Below are 22,771 nucleotides of genomic sequence, written 5' to 3'. Positions count from 1 at the left end.
ATTCTCTTATCCATCTTCCTTATTTTCATCTAATATACATATCTTAATCACTCTTGACAACTATTTGAGCGGGTCTTTATCGAGACTTACTCAATCAGAGAAGCAGAAGAACTTACGGGATTGATGTATATCAACCAAAAAATAGTATGTGATGTAAACCTTACATATATACAGGGCCAGCTCAAAGGTGTAGCAGACTAGGCACGTGCCTAGGGCGGCAGAAACAAGGGGCGCTGCGAGGCGCCCCCATTTTTTGATTATTATTAAATTGAAAAAATAAAAATAAATAATTTGGCTTTCTTTGAACTTATATAGAACATTCTATATTCAACTTAATTTTTCTACTTGAAGTAACAATACTGATTGTAAAATATTATATGTAATTTACGAGGAATGCAGGAAGTTGACAGGCAAATATCAACGTCTCACGGATAAAACAGTAATCTGTCGTCAGTATAAATGGTAATTTGGAATTTTATTTTATATAAAACACCCCTGAAACATATACATATATATGAGGGATGGATTTGCTTCACGAAGTTAAATATCTTAACCAATCATATTCGAAAGAAGAAATGTCACCGTGTAAAATTCTTTAATTCATTGTTGAATGTAAATTAATGTTTTCATTACCGAATTCATTCATAGTTATCCGTATTTTATTCATTTTTATATATAAAACGTATCAATTTTGAATAAAAATTTCAAATTTAATTTTTGTCTTGATATATTTTTCTTCAACATAAAATTTCGAGAAATTCGTTGTTTAAAAATTCAAGGGGGTGGGGGGGGGCTGGAACCGATTTGCTCTCGGGCCGGGCCTGCATATATATATTCTAAGTCCAAGAATAGACCTTTATGTACAACGTTCAAGTTTGGGGAATCATATTTAGAACGCAATGCCATCCTATTCGAAGACATTTAGTTCATCTTCTATCTAAATGCTGTTTCAATATATTCATTCTCTTTACTATTCACCCACATGTTTCACTTTCTGTCTCTTCTTATTGTACCAAGCATACAATTTCGTCTTTCTAAATCTTTCTTCTTCAGACAAAGCGTTATTTTTTTATTTAAAAACAGCATTCACTCGCATAAATGATTTCCCCATCCTCATTCAAAACATTAGAATCATATTTTTTAATAAAGAAATCGAAGTTTCGCCAAACAAATGCCAGCAAAAGATTAATTTTATTCTGTATTGTTCATTTCGAGCCATGATTAAATGTATTTTTGAATAGTTTCAATTAGAATAGCTATCGGTCTTGTTTACGACAAAGTTGCAACTTCAATGTTGGTACAATTTCATAGACCGAGTGTTGTATGGGTGTGGTAAAATGTGTTTCTACAGTTATACAATTATACAGCCAAAAGTTATCAAAAAAAACAAAAACCAATACTAATCTCAATATTTATATAAAAATAATAAATAAAGGTCTTTAATTAATAAAACTATAGTCAATTAAAAAAAAATATAATTTTAATGAAAGCACACGGAAACGTGACTTGATTGCTTATACTAGAACTTTCTTAAATCGACAAGAGTTAATAATATTCCATCCAATAAAATATAAATATAATATACCTTCAGAGAAATAGAAAATCTACTGACCAGCGAAGAGTTTGCACTCGACGCGTGTAAGAATTTTTGTTCATGACTTTTAATGAGATTTTCTTCATAGCTTTTTACTTTTTTGTTTAAATAATGTTACCAGATTGACAGAAAAAAAATCAGTCTAAGAAACATTGCTTATAAGTAATCAGGTCTTTAGTTATATGTATATATATATATTGTATATACACATATATATATACTGAAAATATACATTTATTTTATGACATGAATTATTCATAGCACAGATTTGCAAACATATCAAATTATAATCTTAACATTATAATAAATAAATCTAAAAGTCTAAGGATACAATATTAATATGCTTATTATTAAAATTGCATTGTTTATTTTAGTTTTTTTTTATATATCTATATATATATATTATTTATTTTATTTTATTTTTTTGGGAAACACATTTATTGTACTTTGCTTAACAGCCCTTTACGTTTAGACTAGCGGCATGCCTTTTTTTTTATTTAACCATACCACATAAATTCCTCCTATATAAAATTCACCATTCATTAAACGACTCTTTTTTCCAATTCCAATAATAATTTAACATATCAAATTACAATTACAATTATGTGTATGTGTGTTCTCATGCGCTTGCGTGTGTATTAAATCTATAATACTATGGATAATACCTACGTTTGCTAAAATTACTTCCGATTAAATACAGAATAAGATTTAGAAATATATATATAATAAAGAATGTATACTTGGAAAGTTTTACAATGTTACACATTTAATACACAGTAGTACTAATTGATTTTTTTTCCCACTTCAAATTGAAAAGTTTAATACAAATTATCAGCTTCATTAATTAAATAATTTCTTTTTAGAAGGAAATTGACCAAAAATTAAAGCACATGTTTATTTTATACAATTTGCATGCATTTCAAATACATATGTATGTATGTATATAAGGGTGACCCTCAAAAAATTATAAATAAATAAACCACGTGTTCAATTACACATTTGGCAAATTTGGAATATTACGGGGTCATCCCTTATATAATATATTGTATATATAGAAATATATATACACGTATAACTAACAAGAGTCCACTAATATATAAAAATATGTCATTATATATTAATAATATAATAATAGTAATAATAATAATGTATTTTTTTGCATTATTTTAAAAAGATTTCATTACTAAAAATGTAAATGTTTATTTATTGCTGTGATTTGTATATTAAGTATACTTATGGAATAATAAAAACTGTCTAAGAAAAATTTATTCATTACTGAACATATCTAAGGACTACTTCTTACGATCTAATAATAAAAAGCGAACATTGCATATATAAATAAACACACAATTTACATATACATGAATACACTAAAAAAACTGTTTAAAACTAAGCAATTAAACATGAAATTGTTTCAATGGAATGTATAATATTTTGTATGATTTGTAAAAATAATGCAATAAATTAAATTAAAAATGACTAGAAATAATTAAGTCGTCCGTCGGTGACCGTTATTCGCAACCACAACTTACTGTACTTAATTTTTATGCTTTTTCCGTGCCAATTTGTGTAATTTTGCATCCTTCCAACGGCACCAATCACTTGCCTTTCTTATAAAGAGCAAATTGATGCCTTTTTATTTATTTATAGATTATAGTTTGAACGATCGGTACATTTCGTATCAGATTGATGAGCTACTTTCTACTTCAGTGTATTCTCAGCATGTCCGGAATTGGTATTAGGAATGGTGCAGAGTGTGTATGCGTGTATCTACAAAATGCACACACAAGGCATGATGTATAATATATATATAATAATATAATATAATGTATGCGCGAGCAAGGAAGTGTGAGGACTTTTTAATGATGCAAAAATAAAACACACACATGAAGTTCTAACAAATAATCTTATTAAATTAACAACTATTAGTACTTCTACATACTATTTTATTAATGATAATAATATAAATTCAACACAATACAGTGTATTATTTATACATGTAAATACTAAAGAAAAACAATAGAGCAAACTGTACCTAAAAAATATAAAGAAGGAATATATAAGAAAATACTGTGTAGTTCTAATTGTCTACGACGGAATAGATGCAGCATTATTACACTCATAATTTTCTGGTCGAACGAATTCTAATTAGAAATTATCATCTATTCTACAGTAGAGAGCGATCGGTTTAAATATCAATCGCAATTTTTTTTTGTATTTAATACTGGTGAATAATTTCAGTGACTTTTCTCTTCCCTGTATGTTTTTTTTAATATATATTTTTAAGTAAGTACATGTTAAATGTTTATATTTGAACCGATCGCCCGTCATAAAGCTAACTAAACATTATATAAATATATTGTAAGTGAAAAATTATTGCTTCTCAACCGTGTGAACTTTCTAGTAAAATAAAAATACAAAAAAAAAAAAAGTGAAAGTCATCATGATAAACATTTGCACTCAAATAGCAACACTTGTCGTATTTGTTTTTTGTTTTTTTTTTAATTGTTCAAAGAGGATATGTACGATTATGAAACATACTATTCATATTAATTATACATAATATAATAATAAAAAGAATACTGACTATTGAGTTCGACCTGAAAATAGGTGAGGCAGTCATCAAACAACTACATACTAATAATGATAATAATAAAAAATACTACTATTAGGACACAAAAACTTATTATACTTAGATGCTCAAACTCACAAATTTATATATATATATATATGTATATATGAGACAAAAACTTATAATTAAAACGATCATTATTGTCTAGATGATATTAAGTATGTATTTAAACACGATATATCATTTTAAAATACAGCCACGTATTAAAACAATTGAAATAATAATCAAAAAAAGGATGTGGTTAGTTCAATTTGTTTCAAATACAAAAAAAAAAAAATTACATATTAACCATACCCAAAACAATTTAACTTTTTGGTTGTTGATGGTTTCACTATTATTAATATGCAAATGCGAAATAATAAAATGAGTGTTTTGCTGCCGTGTTTTTTATACAAAAGCAAATTTTATTATACAAGTGCATAGCCAGCCGCGAAGACGAGCGTATGAATTAATAGTATATAGTATCTACTTTTAATTAAGTATAACATCTAAAGTGAATTGAGAGACTTCAATTTATACAACACTTAAGTACAACATTGTAACAATATTGTCCACATGCACAATCCGAGTGATGTCGGATTTCGATACTTTAATATGCCGTCGTCACGAGAGCATCATTATAGGAACATGGTATTAATAATGAAGAAAAAAAATATATATATATATATATAATAATAAAAATAAAAACGCCACACGTCCCCACTCGCGTGCAATTTGTGGACACAAAATCTATTATATTATTTATATATACACGTACATATATAGAGAGAAAGAGAGAGCAAAGACAGAACTAATAAATAGAATTAGGATTAAATGTATTAATGACGAGTTTAAATAAGCCTTCTCTTGAAAAGTGTGCAGCAAATTTAAAATCAACATAAGCATGATACTAAGACTTACCTTGTGCATTGAAAGAAAAATAAACGAGAAACATGCATGATTCTGTAAAATAAATAATAAATAAAATCTAATGATTCGGTTTTTATTACACTTTTATTGTTAAAAAAGGGCATTCAGCTGTCAGAGTGTATTATTAATAATAATAAAAAAAAATACCACTAACTAAACACATTAGTATTGCATGTAAAAAAAACTTTTATGCAAAAGTCTACGTTATAACTCACCAAACTGATGGAAATTTGTAACGTTCTCTCTTTATCTCGTTTCACATTATTTTTTATTTTTTTTTAATCTATCATTCAGTAAACGTCATTTAAAAATGTGCACATACATATATAATATAATGAAAAATAAAACTAAATATATATATATATATATATATATATATATATATATATATATATATATATATATATATATATATATATATTATATATATATATGTGTGTATTATTATTATACACAATAATAATAATTTAATTTAACTTCCAAAGATCTTATAATTAATAATGTTGAGATCAAGTAGTCTGAAACTACGAACACTGCACACTACTTACTACAGCGAAATCATTAGAATAATATAATAATAGTAATAATAAAAGATTATTAAATACATAGAATAATAACTACTAAAAATCACTAACATGTTCGATACAATAATAATAATTTGTGAAGAGTTAAAGTGTACATTGCAGTGGCGGCTCTTCCATACGGGCTGCAGCCCTCCTAGTACAGTGGTATTATTCTTTGCACTTAGTCACAGGTGTGGTCAACGAGCTGCTACAGCCCGATTCGACGGGGAATTCTCACGAGCCGCCACTGACACATTGCATGTTTCAATTTAAACAACAGCGTAAGAGAAACAACTGAAAGATTCAAAGAATTGCATTTCAAAACAATTTCAAATGTTGATTGTCACGATATTTATCTATTACATTTAGTTCCAAAATTAATATACATACATCAAAGAAATTAAAGTTCTATATATATATATGTAGTCTACAAAGAATTTTTTTTTTTCAAATTACTACAAGACTATTAATAACTAAATGTTCGGCAAGATTTACTCGGGACTAAATAACACATGAGCTTTGGCATAATAGGCAAAAATTTGAACAAATTACATACACAAACTTTTAGTACAAGGAAGGAAAAGCATGAGGGTTGGTTCAGTGTGAAGAATTCTTTGAACCGACACCAACGTCTCAATGGGTCGATCGAAAAGCAAATAGGTAAAAAGATACAAGAAACACAGGCGGCAAATCATTCAACTGCTCGCTATTCACTCATAACTGTTGGCACATTTTGTAAGAACTTAGAACGATACATAATATAAAGCTTGAGTCACACAGGATTCTTGTAGTTTTAACCGGTCTGCTTAAAATACAATATTATCAAAATAAATCGACTTAATTTTGTTTTCACGGCGAGTTTTTGCTCAGTCTGACTACACAAAGTTTTTTTTTTACATTACTTTCATATACAAAATAGAACGCGGCGGCGTCTTCAGATTCCGTTACGCTAAAAAATATACTATATCTTAAGTGAGATCTCAAATTGAGAAGAAGTTTAAAATCTGAAAACTGCACACGGTCGTTATATATGTATATAAAATCATAATGCGAATGAATAAAATGTGTTTTCGACGTGCAAGCACTAGAAGTTTGCCAAAATCAAGTATTGTAAATATGCACGTATATATGTATATTAAGTAGGTATATATCTGAAAGATTCTAAAACTATAACATTAAAATAGTAAAAGGAACTTCATTTTGGCTTGTTTTTCAGTGCCGTTTTATTTTATATATTCGTCAATAGTATATGAAGTAATTGCTTGTAATTTTCAAGGTGTGTTTTTGCGTCTACACTGATATTGAAACTTTTACAAAATTAATGTTAGACCTTTGGAATAAATAGTGTGTGAAAAAAATTAAATGTACTTAATTGACGCATCCTTTTTTGTTGTGGTTGTTGTTGTTGTTGTTGTGTACGTGCATAGTAAAAAAAAAACTATTATTTAATGTATATGTAGTAATAAAACTGAAACAAACTTACATATAGAATAGCTCAATGTACAGCCTTATAATTTAATATAGAAGCCTTATTTTGTATAAATGATAAATATCTTGCCATTTAATACTGAAATTATTGCAATATCAATCAATTTTTAAAATTACTTTCAGCTACGATTTATATCTTAACCATTAGGAATAACAGGAGTATTATTATTATTATTTTTAATTATTATTTATAATTATTATTATACACTTATTGCTCTTATTGTTGCAAGAGATTTTTTTTTTTTACGAAATAGTTTATATACTTCTTGCTTATTTTTAAACAACCATTTTTGAAAGGCCGAAAGGCCCAGTTCACGTACAAAAGGCCCGTAAGACACAAATAACGTGAATATTATTTAATGTTATACGAAAAAATATATTTGAAATCTCTATTTGAGTGAAAGTTTTATCATTTTTATTATTATTAAGACTTTTGTTAATAATAAACATCATTCTACGTCAACAAACTACAAATATAATTCAATGTGTTGACATTTTAATGGAATTACAGTTTTCTTTTTAAATTATTATATGTATATCAAATTTTATCGTATCAGATTAACTAGTAAGTGTATAAGTGAATATTTTATATTATGATTTTTAAAATTTGAGAGGATTCCGCCCCGCATACATTTATCATATTATCATGCATTATTTTTAAAAAAAGTTTTGGGAAACGTATTCATTAATCACTTATAAAAATATTTTAAATATGCAAGATAAATAAATATTTCGTCAATACGTACATACGTACCGTAGTAGTAGTTTAGCGTTATCATACATTATCATAAAACGAATAGTAAAAATTACAGATCTTAAAAATATCGATTTTATATGTTCGAAAGTTTAAAAGTAAAATTATTTAATAATAACGTAAACGAATTTAAGTCAGTCTAATTTCAATACTTTTAAAACGAGTGAAAATATCACAAAAAAGAAAAAGAAAAAAAAAACACACAATGTTTAAATTAATTTTTAAACAAAAAAAAAGTCTAATGTGATCATTTTTCATATTATTTAAACAAAAAAATAAAAGTGACTGTTTTCAAAATGTTCTACGAATACAAAGAACTGCATCTACGCTATGGCAATTGTGGCCCCAGTTTTAGGCAATGAATCGAAGGCATCAAAGTCCAAAGAAGTTTTCAATTTTTATTATTTTATTTCAATCTGACAAATTCAGCTACGTCAAAAATAAAAACTTTTATTATTAATAATTTTAAATAGTTTCATTTAGTTTGCTGTGCACGTTTGCACAAGCTTTTTCGAGACGCTTTTTGTTTATGTCATCAATACGTTGCCTTCAATCATCGTACATTGCTTTTCTATTCAATGTTTGTAAATTTTGTTTGTAGTTAGTTAGCAACAAACGGTCTTGTACTTTATTATTAAATTTAATATGTAAGAAAATTACAACATTGCTTTATTCTGTCATTGATCTACTACACGTGAAAATCTGTTTAACAATTTCAAAACAAAATAATAAAAGAAAAACCAAAATTTGAGTAACATTCAGAAAGTTTAAAAGTGAGTAGTTTCTGGTTACGGGCGATACAGGGAAATTAACTAATAATTTAAAATGAAAAAAATTAATACTAACGTAAGTACAGGAAAATGGCACAGCACTTAATTATATTTACACAAAATAAAAACGCTATGTGTGTTGTTTTTTTTTTTCATCAAAAGTAGTTTGAAAAAGGTGATGAAATTACAAAAAAAAAAAAAAAATACACACAATAAGCATTCCAGGCAAATAATGATAAAACGAAAAAAAAAAAAGTAAAAACATTGGCAATGCAATATTTACTCTCAAATGACTTGACAAAAAGATCCAGTGGTTGGAATCTTGACTGAAATTAACCGCATATATATATATATACCAATTATCAACCATATTTGATAATTATTATCACATAATGACATATGTTAAGTACAAAGTGAGAAACTAACCCGATTCTTGGGGAGTATCAAAATCACATTTCAAAATCACCGTAAGTCAAAAGAATTACTCACAGATTTTACACATATATAGGATATATATATATATATAATAATTATAATAATATATAATGATGAGGTACGGACGCGCACACATTCGTGTGCACGTGAGTACGCACATACCGCATTCGATTCAAACACGAATTTGAGTGTTTGAAGGCTTTGCAAATTGTTAGACGTACATTCCCATGCCGTACATCGAAGCCCAATCTACGCTTTGAAAGCTGGACATGTCGACGCCTGCCAGCTGGTACGGGTGATATTGGGGAGCAGTGGGGGCCGCCTGCGGGGCTGGTGCTGCTGCTGGAGCGGGATAAGGTGCATAGCGGTAAGCGGCTAAAGCCGCAGCTGGATATATCAACTTCGGATACGCTGCAGCAGCAGCAGCGGCGGCGTGAGCCTGAGCCTGCGCAACCGCTAACGGAGCAGGAGCTGGAGGTAGTCTTGCACCGAGCGCTGCGGCGGCCGCCCCCACTCCTGCCAACCTCTTCCCGAGGATTCCACCACCAGCTTGAACCACTTCCTTAGGCTGGGCCTTTTTACATTCGACCTTCTTGTTTTTGATAGTGTGGAAGTGTATCTCGCAGACGCGGTCGACGACGTCCTCGCTTTCAAACGTGACAAAGCCGAAGCCTCGGTGACGCTTGGTCTGCTGGTCCATCAGCATGACCGTCTCCTCTACCTTTCCGAACTGGTTGAAGTACGACTTGACCTCCTCGCTGGACGTGTCTTGGCTGACGCCGCCGACGAAGATCTTCTTCGTCTTGTTCGCCTGCTTGGGACGATTCTTGGGCGTTGCGTGCTTCGGGTCGATCTTCTTACCGTCCAGGGTGTGGATAGGCACTTTCAACACGTTGTCGACACTGTGCGGCTCTGAGAATGTAATAAAACCGAATCCACGACTTCTCTGCAAAAATTACAACAAAACAAATTTATTGATACGATGATACAAAACAAAAATAAATAAACAAATAATAAAAAAAAAAACAACACATATTATTGACGAAAAATTATATAACAAAAAAATAAATAAATAAACCTAAAAATTCTTATGATATACAAATAAATAGAATAGCGTAAAACATACATAATACAATGTTAGGTTAATTTTCACCAGTGTGACATAGCCATTCGTCAAAGCTGTATGTGAGATCCCAACCAACTATTTGACATACTTATTATATAATATATATATTTTAAAAATAAAAAAGAAATTCTAAAATATTTTGTGACTATGTGGCAAATTTGTGAAACAACTACGTTTGAAAGCGAAATTATTTATAACAGTTGTAGTAGTGTTTATATTGTATTATAAAATAATCTTTTTAATAAATTACTTTTTTTAAAAACCAAAACTACTACATTATCCGATTTTATTAGATACATCATATAAAAAAACTCGATGAAACAAAATTTTAATTAAAATATTATGTATAAGATGAATCATGATGGTAACATAACACGACGACAACAATATAGATTAGTCTAATATAGTAGATATATAATTGGGTTTTAATTAACGATATCCAAAAGCGATACAGTGCCTTGCATTATAAGCCTGAAATTAAAAATAAATCTTATATTACAAGTGCACCGCAATACACATATATAATATATTGTTAAAATATTACTTTTCATCTTGAATTGTACAATAGAGCTAAAATTGATATATTATACTATTTTTAACACTAAAACTCGAATAAACTACACAATTGCCAATGTGGTTATTTGTTTAAATATACAAAAAAAATCTTTTGACGCTGTATGTAATTTCAAAATAGGAGGATAATCACGGTTAAACAAAAGTAACATAATGTGGTAAATTAAAATGATGAGTTATAGTATACATATACAATAAGAGCTATGAAATATGTACTTACATATTAAATAAAACAAAAAGGGTGCTACTTTAGTATGCAGTCTACCTCCACATATCTACTTCAGTATGCGATCTACCTTCACGTTTTTACTTTAATATGAGGTCTCATTGTCTCAGTTCTCAGTTCTCGCGTGTGACACTGAGACCGAATAATACCGACCCTAAATGAATAGGGTCAACCTTAACTTAACATAACCTATCCTGACCCTTAAATAAATAGATGTTGGCTGCTAAGATATGTTTATTTTTTAAGATTTATTTCATCAATATTTTCAAACAAAAAAACATGTTTTAGTAGCCAACACCTATTTATTTAAGGGTCAGGATAGGTTAGGTTAAGTTAAGGTTGGATTTGGTTAGGAGATATGTATTTGCTGACGATATTTTGATGGAAATGCTTCTACAACATTATGGGGCGGCAGGAAAAAATAAAAATCGTAGTAAACATTTTGTTGCTACGATGCAAATAAAAAAAAATAGTCGACTTTGGTTCAAAGGTAGACCGCATACTAAAGTAGCACCACAAAAAGAATAGAATACATGTACACAAAATTGTAAAAAATCTGTGTTACAAATATCAATAGTATATATAATAATATAAAAAGGGAAGAAAAGTTCGGTTGTTATTATCATAATATATAATCAACACTATGAATATGTGTGAGCGATAAATTCAAAATATTCCGACACACATATTTTCATTAAGATTAAATTAAACTTTTAATCACATAATGTACATATATATATTTATTATATTAATGTAAGAGTACGCTAGAAACAATTTAATTTACTATAGCTACGTTTTATCTACGGAAACAACACGCATGCACACACGTTCACTCACTCGCATATACATAGTACACTCTCGTACAAAAAACATTTCTTTTAAATACATATAATAATCAAATTCATCACGGCACTCATCACACACACCCACACACATTCACTGTTTGCAAATTCGCTATTATTAAATACTGTTTGTACAATCATATATTGACTTTTTGGATACATCAATAAACATAAATTGTGTTTAGTTTAACGGCTGACGGGCTTCAAGTAGTGCCCGACTATCACATTACTTCACTATTCGTATACAACTATGCTATTATATATATATGTATATGATAATATACATATATTTACCAAAGATACTTAACATATATATATGGAATTGAATTCCTGTGAGCACTGACTAAAGCAAGCCCCAGTACTCTTTCAACGCACCACTATACATAATACGTATTAATTAATCCTAAGTGAAATATCGACCAATTAAAAATTAAAATAAAACCATAAAATACCTGGAAAAACCAAACGACTAAAATATTGTACATTAGAGAGAGGTTTATGCAGTGTATGCATATTTTTGTTTTGTTTTTAGTAAGTCATAAATACAGTGGTAAATTTGCTTGAAGGTTCCGAGTCTTTTGTGAGACGGAAAGTAAAATAAAAAAAAATTAAAAGATTTCAACAATGTAACGTACCAGAAATGTGCAATGAAGAAATGTCTATTCGAAACGAATTCGTTTAACAAATAAATAAATAATAATAAAAAAAAGCAAAATTTACAAAATCCTTTACAAAAAAAAAAAAATGAATGAATGAATTAATTTCGATGCATTCTCGGTTATTGATAAATATTCAAAAGTAAGCGACATAAGTGCAAAAACTAACATTGCGTTTATTGTTTTATACTATGAATTGGTTAATGCGTTTTAGATGAGTATATAATAATGTTAACTTTAAAACAGAAATATAATTACGGTGAATTTTTGAAATATTATAGCAAGATGCAATATATATAAAGAGTGTAGTAAAAAAAGTAAACAATACAAAGTGAGGCGGAATCAATCAGACTATTAGTAACTTGAAAATGAAACACTTTAATTGAAAAATTAATAATTGAATAGGTGCCGCGAATAAGGTGGTAACTAGCATTTTTTCAAAATCCAATTTTTTTGTGGAATAACATGCTATTTTAATGTCATTCGTCTGTTATATAAAAACAATTCCCAATATCTTTCGTTTTTACTGGTAATCCATTGAATTTTTGAGCGCACCCAGTGGAATAACGTGGTTTCAAGTGTCAACATGTCTGGGGAAGCACCTGTCGTTCTTTCTGCTTTTGGTTGCTTGTTTTATATAATATAATAGTTGTGGAATAACGTTGTAGCTGTGGTGATAATATGATAGGCATTTAGAGCCAAGGGCTCCATTTTGTTAAGACCCGGGGCACACCGGTTTTGACTCTTCTTAACTTATAAAGAAAAATGATGTATTTATAAAAAGTTCAACAGTTTTTGCCAATTGAAAAATGGATGAAGCTTGAATTGATTCAAAGATTTATATAAAAAAAAAACAACAAAAAAGTTCAGTCACACTTAATAATACATTAATAAATCAGTGTAGAAAAAAAAAGTGTTGACATATAAATCAATATTAATAAAGCTTACTCTAGTTGAAAATAATGAATCAAAGTACAAAAAATACGGTAGTTGAATGAAAAAAATTCAAATACTCTAAATTATTTAAGATTGTATAATAGGTGAGGTTATTTTTTAAAGTAACAATAAAAGGGGCTCTCATAAAAACTAGTAATTCAAGTTTTCAAATCGTTAAATATTCCCTTGTTCATTTTTGACCAACCTTGCCCTATTTTATAAAAAAGGATAGGGCTAAATAGTTGCAACGGAATTGACACTGTGTATAAAAATGTGGAATAACGTTGTAACTGCACTCGCGGACTACGTTTTTGTCGTTTAAGATATAATTTAGTAATTTTTGATTTTTTAATAAAGCGTGTGTATGAAAATATACCATTTAACTGTAAAATTCAACTTTAGTTACCACCTTATTCGCAGCACGTATTCATTTACTAGCTAAACAAAAGCATACTACATACATAGGATAGCATTATGCCACAAACGTCATTTCTTTCGTAGATAATATCATTCAGATGATATCTACCAGATTGTTGAATACAATACGTTGTTGAACATACTGCATGATTGTCTTTAGAAGAATATCATCTGAAATTTGAAATAATTTGATTCTAACAGGATTTGATAGGCTCAGACTGTTCCATACAAATTGCCTCGTTTTGGAGATCGACCATGAAATTATCCAGGATTTGAAAGATAATATCTGAGGAGAAATGAAAGATTTTGCTAAGGAAAGTGATGAATAATGCGAGTGATAAATCTACATAAAAAATACTGTATGGCATGATGCTATCCTATATACATACATGGAATTTAGCTGGTGAATATTAATTATTCAATTTAAGTGTTACTATACAAGATACTAATAGTGTGATTGTTTCTGCTCCATTTTGTATATATGTTATAGGTATATAAAAAAAAAAACAGAATTCAGTTGCACTTCCCATTGAATAATAAATCTGGTACGGTTAATAATATAATATATATATATATAGTAAATATATAAAGATAAGCCCAAAAATTTGATCACTAGTGGAAAAAGAATACATATATATATAATATATAACAATATTTGATTACTACGGATAAACATGATGCCCATTTCTAATATTTAGAATGTGTAAAATTATGGGCCACTAAGCATGATAAGCCCCAAAAAAACTGTTATACAAAAGTCACTAAGTCCCGCTACCTACGTTAACTTGGCACTTGTACCTCGCACACGAATCTGGCACAACTATAGTTGCCAACGATCCAAACTCGACGTGAACATCGCACAAAAATTGCAATGCCGGGGGGGGAGAGGAGGGACACACAGGCAATTCTTCTATGTGCGCTGTTAGGACAATCACATCACACAATCACCCATTGTACAGATGCATTGTTTCGGTTAAAAAACAATATAAGTCTTCTCCGATCGATCGCTCCTACGTACATATTTTCAAAACTTTTATATATAATATGTAAACAAAAATAAACAAAAAAAAAAAAAACAAACAAAAATTTTGACAACCATTTGTGTTTCAAAAATAGAATAAATTTCAAAACAATTTTTCAAGACTTTCATGGTGTATATTATAATATAATAGTATAGTCCTGTAATTAAATATACTATAATATAATTGAGATTCTTGATAGAATGATAAATATATTTATATATATAAATAAATATATATACACATATATAGAGTGGTAAAAGTGTGCGATAGAATTATTAACCTGCGTGACGGGATCCTTCATGATAAGAACGTCGGTTACGTTTCCGAACATTCCGAAATACTCTCGCAATTTTTCGCTAGACGTTTGCCAAGACAGGCCTCCGACAAATAGTTTGCCGGGTGCGGGGTCTGATGATGGTGCAGTTGCCGACGTGACCGTTCCCCCGGTGCCGACGGCTCCGCTCGGGGTTGACCTACCGGAGGATCCGGAATGACTGCCACCTAAATTCACAAAAATCGAATATAGACAGATTTATAATTGTGTATGTGTTCGGCTTATTGGTTTGATTTGTTGTTATTATTAAAAAATAAACATAAAATCGGTATGAAGCCGACACTACTCGTTTATCGAACGATCTTAAAATGGGGAAATGTTAAGTGAGTGAAACTATTATTTACATACTTTGTGGTCAAATTTTTTTGTAACAATTTCGTATTGATTTTCAATTTAATCTCTGAACAAATCGATGCCGTTTTTTGATGCAAATAATATATATTGAATGTATTTATTAGATTAGATTGATAACAGTGGAGTGTCGTCGTGATATGATAGGCATTTAGAGTTAACCACCTTTGGTAAGACCCGGGGCACACCGGGCGACTTTGACTCTTCTTAATTTATAAGAAAAATCAATGAAAAGCTCGAATTGATTTAAAGATTTATAAAAAAAAAAAAAAAAAAAGTATCCTTCAGTAACACTTTTGATACATTAATAAACCTAACAATTATTTAATTGTTAATTATTGTAGAAAAATGTACTGAAATATAAATCAATATTAATGAAGCTTACTCTAGTTGAAAATAATGAATTAATGTAAAAAAAACTAACCTAACCTAACAATGATTTAATTGCTAATTAGCGTAGAAAAAAAAAGTACTGACATATATAAATGAATATTTATGCAGCTTAGTTGAAAATAATGAATTAAAGTACAAAAAATACGGTTTAAAACACTCAATTATTTAAGATTGTACGAGGTATGGTAATTTTTTTAAATACAAATAAAAGGGGTTCTCATAAAAACTAGTAATTCAAGTTTTCAAATCGTTAAATATCCCCTTGTGCATTTTTGACCAACCCTTGCCCTATGATATAAAAAAGGAGGGGATAAATAGTTGCAACGGAACTGACACTGTGTATAAAAATGCGTTATTATTGCAAAATCAATTTGTTTCGGTTATTGACTTCAGTGTGGTGCATTATTGCATTATATCGAAAATATTTAAAAACTTACATTAAAATATACACTAAAATTGTTAAAAAAAAATATGACCAAAGTGCTTTTCTAAAAAAAAATGATTGATTACAACAACCATTACGAGATACAGAGCGCATTCATCTAACTAACACATAGATATGATAGTAGTAATATGACATCTAATTTATACAAACCGTTGGCTTGTGCTTGAGCCTGAGCCTGCGCCTGGGCCTGGGCTTGAGCTTGAGCTTGAGCCTGAGCCTGAGCCTGAGCTTGGGCTTGACAAGCCTGAGCTTGGGCTTGACAAGCCTGAGCTTGAGCCTGAGCCTGTGCTTGAGCTTGCGCTTGGGCATGCACTTGAGCTACTTGAGCTGAAGCCAGCACCGGCACGAGGGCTCCTGCAGCTGCGTGCAGCTGGTGGTGGTGTTCGTGCGATGCATGAGGATGGTGCTGATGATGGTCCAGGAGACCCACTCCTACTCCGACACTTTCCAGGGCGCCGACGCCTCCAGCACCACTGTTGGAAAAAAAAAAACAAAAAAATAATTGATTGATTTTGTTTCAGTTGGCTCCACTGGTGGTGATCATTGGAGGAGTTGTCGTGGCTATATTGTCGTTTTGGGTGTACTTCTGGAACACAAGACCGGAGCTGAAGTAAGCATTTTTTTATTTTTTTATACTACACATAGTACAGAAAAGGTTGGGCTCATCCACAATGAGTTATTTTATTTCATAATCGGGTTTATAGTACTGTACTGGTTGATGATAAAGCATTAGTGTCAGAAGTGGGATAGATTTCAGAGAATTTATTATTTTAACAAACTTCCAAAGAAGTCAACATACATATACATACATACACGTGTAGAAGAGTGCATGTATACATGATTAAGTTTGCATGCTTGGGTAAAGCCCGACCACACAGGTTGACTTGTAGGTAACTTGGTGGGTGATTTTGTTACGTGACCAGATCAAATGTATGCAGTCGTATGGAACATGCAACTCACTGGTTGCCCGAGTCATAAAGTCACCCGACGAGCGAGATCTGTTGTCGGCTTTCGGTTTAGTCACGGTGATTTTATTGCTTGAGTGACCGACGAGATCTTTCAAAGTGTTGTATTGAGGGGTGCCACACTCGGGGTAACAGTTGCCAGTGAAAAAATATGAACACATGTGACTGTATCGCCACGCAATGAAAGCTCTCGTAGGTTGAGCGTATTCTTGGTCGCTTCCGGTCGCCCGAGTTGGGTGACCACGAGCAACTACGCTTGGGCAACAAAGTCGAGTAATTAACGTGGTTTTAAGTGTTAATGGCCTGTATTACATGTCCCTTTCACGAACTGCATATGATTATAAATATTAGACCGGGCATTGTTATTTTGAGCAGTGATACATATGTAGACTTTTGTAAGATTATGGGCGAAAACAAAAGAGTGGTATAGCTTGGCTTCCCGCTGTGACCGTAAGTAAACAGTGGGTGTTCCCCAAGGTAAACGGACTACTAGTCAAATGTGAACCGGTCACAGGACAACCGGTCGCTCTAGATCGGTCACACGTGATCACCCGTCTCACTAAAACTGGTCACGAGAAAACTGGTCACACTCTAAAACTGGTCACGAGAAAACTAGTCACACCCTAAAATCGGTCACGAGAAAACCTGATTGATCGATTTTAGGGTGTGACCGGTTTTCTCGTGACCAGTTTTAGAGTGTGACCAGTTTTCTCGTGACCAGTTTTAGTGTGACGGGTGATCACGTGTGACCGATCTAGAGCGACCGGTTGTTCTGTGACCGGTTCACATTTGACTAGTAATCACCGAACCGTTCCCCAAACCGAATTCGGGTGTACGTGCACGTGCAGAATGCATGTTTGGGAGGTCGCACGTATAGGGCCGGGCCGCACCGTGCGACTTGCGAGCAACCAGACCAATGCATGCAGGTAGACGGGACATGCCACACCCGTCAACTTGTTTGTCGCACACATTTCCATACATTTTTTCGTGTCACGCAACTATGTAGTTGGCCGACAAAGTGTACGGTGCGGCCCGGTCCATACGCATATCCACATGTAACCGACAAGTTTCTCCTACATTTCTTCAAATATGGGATTTACTGTTATCGATCACTGTCAAGCAAGGATAAATACAAGGATAAAATATCACCGAAAACACTCCAGGGGGTGATTTTTGGGACTGTGTACCATATTTATGAGCTGGGGGTGTTGCGCGTTTTTCGCATGTTTAAAAGTATCTAAGAAAAAAACATGTACCACGTACCACTCAGTGTGTTTTTGCCCTATATCGTCGGCATACGACGACCATTAACTGGCATATTTATATGAAATTGAGTAAATAACGTCATTAAGTACATTTTTTTTATTCAGATTCTACCGCGGCGAAGGATCCCAGAGTTTGGCCGACACTATGGATCTGGTTGAGCCTCCTCATTTGAAGGTGAGTCCTTTATTTTATCTTTCTACTGCATATACAACATGACTTTGTGTACGTATAGTTTGAAGGGCACGACCTTCATAAGATTACGAGAACCAGCTTCGTCTTTGTCTTCTTGCAACATTTAAGTAATTTGAGTCTTGAAATCACCTCGCTTCAGCGACCAAATGATTTAAGTGATGGGCTCAATTTACCCTATGATTGATAACCTGAATCAGGCCTGCCTATTATCGGCTCTATTTTCTATAATGCTCTCTATTCACGTTGGGCTAACACTACGATGTTGGCCTAATGGGAAGAGGGGGTACAATATACATACAATTCAATATAAAATATAGTTATATTACATATCGAAAAATATGGATTTTGGAACTTTAAATTCGATTCCTCGATAAGAGCTCCAATTTAAAAAAAAAAGTATAGAAAAGTTTGAGCATTCGCCATATTTTTTCCGTTTCTTAGTTACATATACATATACATACATACATATATAGCATCATCCGTGCCAAACTTTGGCTTTGCTCAACTAAGCGTAAGAAGAAATAATAGCCTTTGGATCCCCGAAATATAATGTAATCAAATCGTCCCTTTACCCGTTGAAACTTTCTAAAAGTGAACTTTGTGCGTTTCCTGAAATCGATTTATCTAATACAGACTCGTTCTAACAGGACCCATGTCTTCATCGCGTACGATGCGACAAACATGCACTTGCAAAATTGAAAACAAAAATACGAAGCCGTCATAATATCAGGATCAGGCCCGATTGTAAGAGAGTCAAGTGATAAATCACTCTTTTCATTTCGCTTGAATAAACTGGCAACACTAGCGCCAGAAATTCTCAAGATGTCATAATAGGTCGACAGATAACGGATTCAAGTCTATTCATACTATTCAGCAGTTAACGGCTACAACACAGCAGTTCACGTAAACGACAGTTCTTATTCTTACTATACAGCAACGCACGTTTCGACAAGTTTTGGCCGAGTGAAAGACAAAATCAGCTTACATTACAGAGTGTGACGATACGGCGCAATATTGCTTGCGTCACGTAAGACATGAATGTGTCCATACAAAATGTACCAATTAATACTTTTCGTACTGCGGGTTACGTGCAGTTGCCGGTACGCGCTGTGCTAGTATGAATATACCTTCAAAGGTTCGCTTATAAGTAGAGTACGGACCCAAAACGCGCTGCCCATTGTTCAATTGTTGTAAATGCTTTGTAAAAAAGGTTCGGCAAACCTTTAACAATGCATTTGAACAATGAACGGCACCCTAAGCCGAAAAGCAGAAAGTTCAAACCCTGGTGAAATTCAAAAATATCTACACACTCGGTTATTTTTATGACTAGGTATGGATTATATTTATTTGGAATTTGTCTGCAAATTTCATACAAAATTGTCATAAAGTTGTATTCCTTGCTATCCCCTCCAACAGACAACGGGGAACCACTATAGAAACACCCCTCCTAATGGCTAACCCATTAAATACAAAAAAGGCAGTCACGATGAAACAGCAATGCTCGAAGATATAATACAAGTCACAGTCTTGACAACTTAAGTCGAATCTTTATTTCCATCACTCGAGAGTTGAGACTTAATTAAGGCAACGGAGAGATGTCCTCTCTTTAAATCCAATCGCAAACTATCGAAACGCTCGTACTATATACTATATTAAAGTGAGCATGTGAAGTTTGTGGTTTGCTTCGAGGGTTTGGTCCATAACCTAGGCGTGCGGGTACTCCGCCCCCTGGGGGCCCTCGGGGGGTCATCAGACTGATAAATCAATTCGGGGCTGCATTCGGTGGTGGCCAGGGCTGGTGCACGTTGTGGGCGGGGCCCGTCCGCGTCTCAGGGATCAATGTCCGCGGTGCGCGCCTGCGCCCCGACCCTTGGGGACCCCATCGGGGCCGGCGCCCCCTTTATACTCCCCTCTCCTCCCCACCCTCACCCTCGCCCCTACCACCTATTGGAAATTGTTACAACAAACGCGAATTTTAATCGCGACCACAACGCACACACCCACCTACTTACTTGAGTCCAATCGTGCTAAGTAACCCCTACCCAATATGCATACCACTATTCAGTATCCGTGACTTGTAAAGTGGAATATATATAATTATATTTCAAAGAATTCAATAGACGTGGCATTATACTTTCAGCATTGCTAGCGCTGGCGTCACCTTATGTTGCATCACCTTCTGTGCGTTTATCTATTTCTTTTTAATAAATACTTACATATATTCTTCGCGAAGAGCTACGTCTGGACAGTATTACTACACGGATGTGAGACGTGGACTTTGAAAACCAAGATGATCAGCCGCATTGAAGCTTTTGAGATGTGGGTCTATAGGCGTATGCTGAAGATTCCGTGGACCAAAAAGATATCAAACGAAGCTGTCCTCGGCATGATGGGGAGAGGCAGGGAACTTGTTTATGTCATCAAGCGGAGAAAGATGGAGTACCTCGGACACATGATACGGGGTCCAAAATACGAATTTCTCCGTTTGATAACCATGGGGAAAATAGAAGGAAAAAAATGGATTGGCAGGAAAAAGTTATCTTGGCTTCGAAACATGCGCATGTGGACCGATATGAGCGCCGAAGATCTGTTCCGAGCCGCTGAAGACCGATGCGGATATATTCAAATATTCGACGAGGTGGTCGCCAACGTCCGGATGCGGACAAGGCATTAACAAGAAGAAGATATATTCCAAAATATTTATATATATATATTAATTTATAGTTTTGGACCATTGTGGCATCACAGGAAGAACCTAATGCGCCACAATGGCCTACATTTGAAAAAGAGAACACAAAAATAAATAACATGCATAAAATATAAAAGAAAAAACAAAAGCAGAAAAACATGATAAAAAAAAATAGTAAACGAAAAAAGACAAAAGAAAAATGAAGATAAGGTGAAAAAATCAATTAAAATATTAAATGAAATCCTCAAATCCTATTCTTAGTTTCATATTGAATATAAAGTGAGTAAAATATTTATTTAAACATTAGTTTGGACCGTTGTGGCATTACAGGAAGAACCAAATGCGCTACAATGACTTCCATTAGAAAAAAATAAAAATCATAATAATGATAGTAATAATTCATAGATTAAAAAGAAATAAAAGGTAAAAGCAGAAAAATACTATAAACAAAAGAAAAATAGTATATAAAAAATCACAGTGAGGCCCAAATGGAGGAGAGTAGATTAAGATTCCACTCATACATCACATTCAAATTTATGTATTATTTGTAGACAGAAATTCACTGGTAACTAATATAGAGTGAAGATAAAGTTTCATGATCCAATTTCCGGTTAACCGGTAAATGTTATCTTACATTATTTAGCTCAATTTTAACCACGAACATTTTCCGTTAAATATTCGCCGACATTTCTAGGCTTTCGTTTTTCTTTTTCGATCCCTTTGACATAGCCACAGTGTAGTGCACTGGTAGAGCTATTGCATGCAAGTATATGGGTCGTGGGTTCAAGTCCCGGCCAAACACGCTGCTGGTGAGGTATTGTGGTTATTATAAAAACACAAATCGACCGTCTCTTATTAGAATTTTTCGATTTTCCCCAGCTTAATTCTTGAGATTCAAAAATCAGCATCTTCCTCACCAGTTTCTCGCAATTTTGAGTTATTACTATCTCGAATTTGCTGAAACTTATAAAAATATGCTACCTAAATAATATGTACATATGTATATTTCTCGAAAATAAGTACAAAAGTTAATCTAACCATACGTGTCGCCTTGTCATAGCACATGTGATGTATGTAAAATAAAAATTAGCTCTGGGAACAATGGCGGCTCGTGGAAAATATGGTACTTCAGTATCTCAGTCCCTACGCACGAACTGCACCTACTATCTAGGAGTAATGTTTATAACTTCAGG

At 32.4% G+C, this 22,771-nt stretch overlaps 2 protein-coding genes across 2 annotated transcripts in view; one reads left to right on the top strand and one right to left on the bottom strand.

The window, feature by feature from the left end:
- Positions 1 to 22,771, top strand: part of LOC143917398 (uncharacterized) — an 84,516-nt gene that overhangs the window by 12,758 nt on the left and 48,987 nt on the right. Inside the window, exons 4-5 of the mRNA XM_077438900.1 lie at positions 16,988 to 17,076; positions 18,802 to 18,871. Of these exons, the coding sequence (XP_077295026.1) occupies positions 16,988 to 17,076; positions 18,802 to 18,871 (159 nt within the window). The remainder of the gene's footprint in view (positions 1 to 16,987; positions 17,077 to 18,801; positions 18,872 to 22,771) is intronic.
- Positions 9,357 to 16,862, bottom strand: msi (RNA-binding protein musashi). Its single transcript, XM_077438085.1, has 4 exons — positions 16,835 to 16,862; positions 16,617 to 16,793; positions 15,224 to 15,444; positions 9,357 to 10,091 (listed from the first exon to the last, which is right to left on the bottom strand). Exons 1-4 carry the CDS (start codon positions 16,860 to 16,862, stop codon positions 9,357 to 9,359), a joined length of 1,161 nt encoding a protein of 386 aa, XP_077294211.1.

The sequence above is a fragment of the Arctopsyche grandis genome, chromosome 9 (genome assembly GCF_051622035.1).
Source record: "Arctopsyche grandis isolate Sample6627 chromosome 9, ASM5162203v2, whole genome shotgun sequence".
NCBI classification, from domain to species: Eukaryota; Metazoa; Arthropoda; class Insecta; order Trichoptera; family Hydropsychidae; genus Arctopsyche; species Arctopsyche grandis.
The sequence above is the reverse complement of the archived record's forward strand: the minus strand, read 5'-3'. Positions and strand labels throughout refer to the sequence as shown.